The following is a 6,000-nucleotide window of genomic DNA, read 5'->3' on the forward strand; positions in this document are numbered from 1 at the left end:
TCTTAGGCAATCTGTCAACTGCTGCTGGTAGAGGTGAGACAGAATGTTTCTGTTTTTTTGTTTGTTTTGTTCCCTGCTACTGTCACAGTAATACAGTGCTTAAAGGGTCCAACTCGGGATTCCCGCTGAGGACTCCTTTGTGAATCAGAGGCAGTGTGATTCATACTGTACTTGTGAATAGACTGTGCTTTTCGTAGCTGCAATCTAAGCCCTTATCTGTAGCTAAGAGGGAGCAAGATTGAGACCCCTCATACATTACCTCAGTCAGAGAACTTTATATTTTTAAAGGCACTTACTGAATTCATACTGAAGATACTCTAGAATTTCATCAAGACCAGAACAGATTCAATTACCTTATTTCCTTCTCATAGTCACGTGCATGCAAGACTGCAGCCCAGTAGCTTTAAGATAGATTGTTGCATATTACTCACAAACAGCAAAATGATTTAGTCATTCTCATGGCTTTCCCATAGATGTCACAGACATGGTAAGTGCCAGAATGCTCTCTCACCAAGTAGTCACTAAGAAAATCTCTGCCAAGGTAAGCTGTGAAAAAACCAACCAGATTTCTGTATTTTGTTCTATGATTCTATGTCTCTTAGACCACATGCAGGACAACTAAAGTGCTATCTTCTGTCTTGCAAGAAAATCTCACTCACCACAGACTTCTTGAAAATGACCATTCTGAGGTCTCTTCATTCTTTCCTGAGGTGTTGCACAATTTGAGCCTATGGTTTTACCATATTGGGCAAAGCAGTTGCATTTTGCTTTGTTTTGAGCCTCTGAGATGCAGGCTGTGAGCTGACTGCTCACTGTTTTGGCATCCCCAGCAGTGGAATGTCTGTGTGGAGGATCAGAAGATCGCTCAGAGGAAGAGAAGAGTTTACTGACATCCTTATCCACATTCCAGAGCATACCTTTCATCTCCTCATTGTGCTGCTCCAGAGAGAGTAATTAATGTTCCGCTGTTCACGCTGGAAGAACAAGGCTCAAGGGAGCCCATCCTTTGTGTGTACTATGAGCTGAAATTCCTCTAAGTTTGGGTATAAGAGGATGTTCACAGCCACAACAAAGGAGGTGATAGAGCTAAGGAATATTTCAGTGGTTTGGTACTCAGTCTAAGGACCTATTTTTACCTCTGCATTGCTCAGTGACTAGCATTCGTGCTCTGTGGCAGATGGATTAGATCCCAAGAGTCACTGACATTGCTGCAACAATACGTCAATTCTTTCCACCTGGGGAAAGAACTTAAGATTTTTTCCACTTCTTAGGAGAAAGGGAGAAGAACACAGGATCATAGAATGGCCTGGGTTGAAAAGGATCATCTAGCTTCAACCCCCCTGCTATGTGCAGGGTTGCCAACCACCAGGCCAGGCTGCCCAGAGCCACATCCAGTCTGGCCTTGAATGCCTCCGGGGATGGGGCATCCACAGCCTCCTTGGGCAACCTGTTCCAGTGTCACCACCCTCTGAGTGAAAAACTTCCTCCTAATATCTAACCTAAATCTCTGTCTCAGATGTTTAATCCAATTTGGAGAATTCCCTTAGAAGACAGCAGTGTCTAATCAGATGATAAAATCAAACTTGTTAATTTGGTATCTGACCATATTGTTTGTTTTAATTAGATTGACTTTTAAGCATACACTTAAATACATTTACAGGTTTATGGAGTGTTCTATATTAAATAGAAAGAACTCATTCATTTGTTTCTTGAGAGCAGTGATGCTTTATCATGCTCGTACTGCTGTGCATGCAGTGAAGTACACACTGATGTACAGTACATCTGTATGCATTACATACACTGTTTTAAGAACTGTATGTTGATCGTGCTGTGTATGTATGTATAGATGCCCTGTGTAGGTCACTCTGAAAGTAGTGTCTTACATATATTTCCATGGAAACTACAACAAAGAGCACAATAACACTGTTTCATAGAGCAAGTTCTCAGCTACAAAACATTGTAATTCCGTATAGCCACCACATTAGCCAATGCATGTGGATGAGCTGATCAGGACACTCCTCATTCTGTAGTGTGAAAGCTGTGCGTTGGCTGTCTGAAACATGGCTTGTCTTTCACACTGCTGTTGCACACACCACCCACTGCCTCACTGTGCTCACGTCCACTTTTGGTCTCCACAAACATTCAGCAAGTGTTGATGAATGTCAGTAGGTGCCATTCTGTCTGCATGGAGGGATTCAGTGGCACACCTTTGCTTCATCCTCACTTCGATGTCAGATGCCATTCTGTCAGACTGTCCCTCTGCTGCCATCTGTCACACGGCAACATGTAATGGGATACTGAGGGAAGGTTCAACCTCTGCTGCCATACCACCAACATCCACCTTTGACGTAGCGGACTGACCCAATGAAATAGGAGGCATTACATTTGGAGCAGCCTTCATAGATAGCTGATTTAATTATACAGATTAAATTATTTAAAGGGTTTATTTTGATAATTCTGGGCATTAGACGCTGGATACGCTGTAGCTCTTCAGTCCTATTCAAAGTTCAGACAGGCTGTTTGTTTTTTTTTTCCCAGTGAGCTTTTATTTGTTTAAAAAATATAAATAGATAAAAAATACAATCTCTCAAATATTTTAAAAGCATAAGTTATACAACAGTCTGGCTTCTGGACATTTTCCTTGGCATTGAATACGTAATAAATAAGTTGATATTCTGAATAGTACCATAAGAAATGAAACAGGTGTTTTGCTTAAGTTATTTCTAAATATTGAAAATATTTCATATAAATAGAAAACATTAGAAAAGAATAAATATTTTAAATACAATAAATAGGTTCCTAGAAGGAAATGAGAATGTCTATAAATGCAAACCATTGTTACTATCTGGTTCCTGAAACGGAACAACACTGCCATCTGCCACGTGACAGATCGGTAACAGAGGACTGTGCCCGAACTAAAACATTCAGGCACTGAAACTCCTGGTGTTTTTCAAATAGCGAACGGCCCTCACGGTATTCTCCATAAACGAAGTAAAGTCTCGGAGGATGAGGTGCGTGGTGATTTTCTCTATCCAGGCCTTATCCGACTTCAGCTTGGCGAGGAGGGATTTCTGGGTGGCTGAGTCTGGGATGATCACTTCATCGGGATTTATCACCTGTGGGAAACAGAACGTTGAGTCAGACCATAGGTACGAATGTGTTCCACCCGGCTTCGTAGCCCTCCTCTCTGTACAGCTGCCGGCAGCCCCACCTCTGCGCTGGGTTTTGAGGTACGCCTATCCCTGCTCTTCCAGAATTCCAACTAACGCTTGTTGGGGTTGGGGTGGCCTGGCCCAAAGTGCCCGCAGTGTCTGCTGCCCTGTGCTGGCTGGGGACGTGGCTCGGTCTAAACCATACTGGCTGCTGCATCCTCGCTCACAAGTGTGTTAGGTATCCAAATAGGGAGCTTGCTAATGGATGGACTGGAGCACAAGTAGCAGATTACTTTCACCTGCCATCCCCATCTCAAACAGCCTTACACGGACTGCTTTCATAAAGAAGTTTCCACCCTGCAAGCCATAGCTCCTGATTTTCTCAAAATCTCAACAGTCCCTACAAGCACAGAGCTCCGTGCACCCGCTCTGTTTTGTGCCACCTGCTCTGATGCCTCAGCCCTCGTCATTCCACAGAAGGCCAGTCTCACCCAGCCCTTGAACAAACTTTCTACAAACAATATATCAAGTTTGAAGCCGGTAGTTGCCTTAAGCCAGGACTATTATTCTTAGCAAATACAGTGTGAAAGAAAGAAGTCCAGCTCCCTTTCACTTAAAGAATGAGGAACACGAAAAAGTGTGGTAGGAAAGGCACACAAAGTCCTTCTCAAGTGCTGAAAACACCTGGCAGGAAATCACAGCCAGAGAGCTCTGCAGTTCTTGGTTCCCCTTCACCTGGGCAGCCCTCACTCACCCATAGTTTCACTGCTGACAAAGTAGGAAGGGTTATAGGAAGGGAAGGGTTATGGGCGTGATTAAGTGCTGCAGGAATGAAGCCAGTTTTGAAGTATGATCTTTTAAAGCACTCCAAAGTGCAGAAAACAGCAGTCAGAAGTGGATATCATTCCATTCATCAAATTGAAAGAAAATCAGCTGTTTGTATCTGCAGTTATTTCTGTGAGGTTTCAAAGTTACTGTACTTCACGGTGGTCCCAGCACTGAGGGGACCAAAGTGCAGCTCTGAGCAGAGTGCCTGAGCACATTGTTTTTAAAGGAGTCTGATGAGTTTGATTGTTGTCTGGAAGGTAGGAATGGAAACAGAAAATTGGAAGAAGAGTACAGAACACGAGCTTGTAAAACTTGAAAGTTAGTCATAAGGGAAAGCAGCACAGGCAGCCAGCACCTGCTGCTGATGGGATAAGTAACAGCGGGAAATGCTCAGCCTCGGGCATGTCCTGACTGCACATCACTGCACGTCCCAGCGGCCGCGGCAGTGCCCCGCACACCGACTCACCATCTGCCGGATCGTGGCCGCCAGGTGCTTTGTGCCGTAGCACAGCGATTCGACATTCTGCTTTTCGCTAGCAAAAGTTTCTTGAATGAATTCCAGGTAGGTCTGAAAGGCGAACAGGCCGCTAGAGAGCTTCCTCAGGCATTTCTCCTGTGGAGAGAGAAGTGAGAACATCAGGAGCAGTTCGGGGTGCCCGGCACGTCGCGCTGAATTCAGCGGCGCTCGGATTGGGCCGAAGGCGGCCCAAGGAAGGAGCGGAGCGGTTCCTTGCCTCGTCGAAGCCGGCGAGCAGGCAGCCGTCCTCCTCCGTCACCTTGGGCAGGTTGAGGTTGTTCCGGACCAGCATCTCCATGCTGTTCTCGCAGACGGAGAACTTCTCGCACATCTACGGAGAGACACCGAGAGCTGCCGTCGCGTCCAAGCCCCGGGCGCAGCCCGCGGGTCCCCCGCCGCGGCCCCGTACCCACCTCGTCCTGAAGCCGGGCGGCGCGGCTGTGCAGCAGCCAGGCCAGCGACTCGCAGTCGGGCAGCGCCCGTCGCGCCCCCGCCTCCTCCTCCAGCCCGGCCTCCCCGGACGAGTCGGCGGCGGCGGGCAGCGGGGCGGCGGCGGCGGGCGGCAGTAGCAGCGGCAGCAGCAGCAGCAGCAGCGCGGCGGGGCCGGGACGGGGCGCTTTCCGGCGGCGGCTCCCAGCGCTCCCCGGCCGCCGTCCCGTCGCCTCGCAGCCCTCGGTGAAGTTCATGGTGCGGCTTCTCTGCTCGTCGGGGAGGCTGACGGATCGAATGAGCTCCGGGCATCCCTGAACGTGTATTTATCGAGGGGGCTTCGAGATTATTCATGGTCCGGGAAAATCCGGCATGAGAACACGGGGGTGTGTGCCCTGTGCTTGCGCTGGGTTTGACACAGCGCTCACTCGCCCCGTCCGAGAGCATTGGGATTGTGAAACGGGGCCGGGGGGGGAGGCGAGCCGGGCCAGGCAGAGGCATGAAGTCATTTTTCCTCCCCTTCCGTAACTCCTTGCGGGCCGCGCCGCCGCTCACCTGGCCTCGACCGGGGGTCGGGGCGGGGGATGAGCCCGGCAGCCGCCCGCAGAGCCTCGTACCTGCACGCAGGCGTGGCCTGTCTTATGTTTTATTGTGTTTTATACGTCTTATACATTGATACCTGTTTTCACTACTTTTACTCATAATGCATCTTTATTCTTGTTTTTAAGAATTTCAGAAATTCCTTCTACTTGTGTTCTATTTTCATTCGTTCTGTTTTGATTACTTGTAAACGTGAAACTGGATGCCCTGGGTTCAGCTGCTGCACATGCCCACGTTACACGTTGTCACACGCGCACCTTTCTGTGAACCACATCTGGGCACATCCCATCGCTCCGGTGTTTCCAGCACACAGCAGTGGAGGAAGGTCAGCACCCAGGGCTCCCCGGGGCAGCAGGCGCAGGAAATGCCACGCAGTTGTTTACCTGCTATCTGCAGCCTTATCTCCTTCGCCACACAGGGAGGGGTGCTGGGAATTTTGGCATTTCGCTGAGGGATTCTTTGCCCAGAATGAGC

At 48.5% G+C, this 6,000-nt stretch overlaps 1 protein-coding gene across 1 annotated transcript; it reads right to left on the reverse strand.

Moving 5' to 3' along the window:
* Positions 1-2,924: 2,924 nt before the first annotated feature.
* IL6 (interleukin 6) lies at positions 2,925-5,183 on the reverse strand. Its single transcript, XM_042817354.1, has 4 exons — positions 4,911-5,183; positions 4,715-4,828; positions 4,447-4,593; positions 2,925-3,116 (listed from the first exon to the last, which is right to left on the reverse strand). Exons 1-4 carry the CDS (start codon positions 5,181-5,183, stop codon positions 2,925-2,927), a joined length of 726 nt encoding a protein of 241 aa, XP_042673288.1.
* Positions 5,184-6,000: the final 817 nt, after the last annotated feature.

Source organism: Centrocercus urophasianus, unplaced genomic scaffold (genome assembly GCF_019232065.1).
Source record: "Centrocercus urophasianus isolate 14NV4802_14NV808 unplaced genomic scaffold, USGS_Curo_1.0 seq_16, whole genome shotgun sequence".
NCBI lineage: Eukaryota > Metazoa > Chordata > Aves > Galliformes > Phasianidae > Centrocercus > Centrocercus urophasianus.

Coding starts and splice junctions, on each gene's coding strand:
- IL6 (XM_042817354.1), bottom strand. CDS start 5,183: ATGAACTTCACCGAGGGCTGCGAGGCGACGGGACGGCGGCCGGGGAGC. Junction 4,829..4,910: donor CCGCCCGGCTTCAGGACGAG/GTGGGTACGGGG, acceptor GTCTCTCCGTAG/ATGTGCGAGAAGTTCTCCGT. Junction 4,594..4,714: donor TGCTCGCCGGCTTCGACGAG/GCAAGGAACCGC, acceptor CTCTCTCCACAG/GAGAAATGCCTGAGGAAGCT.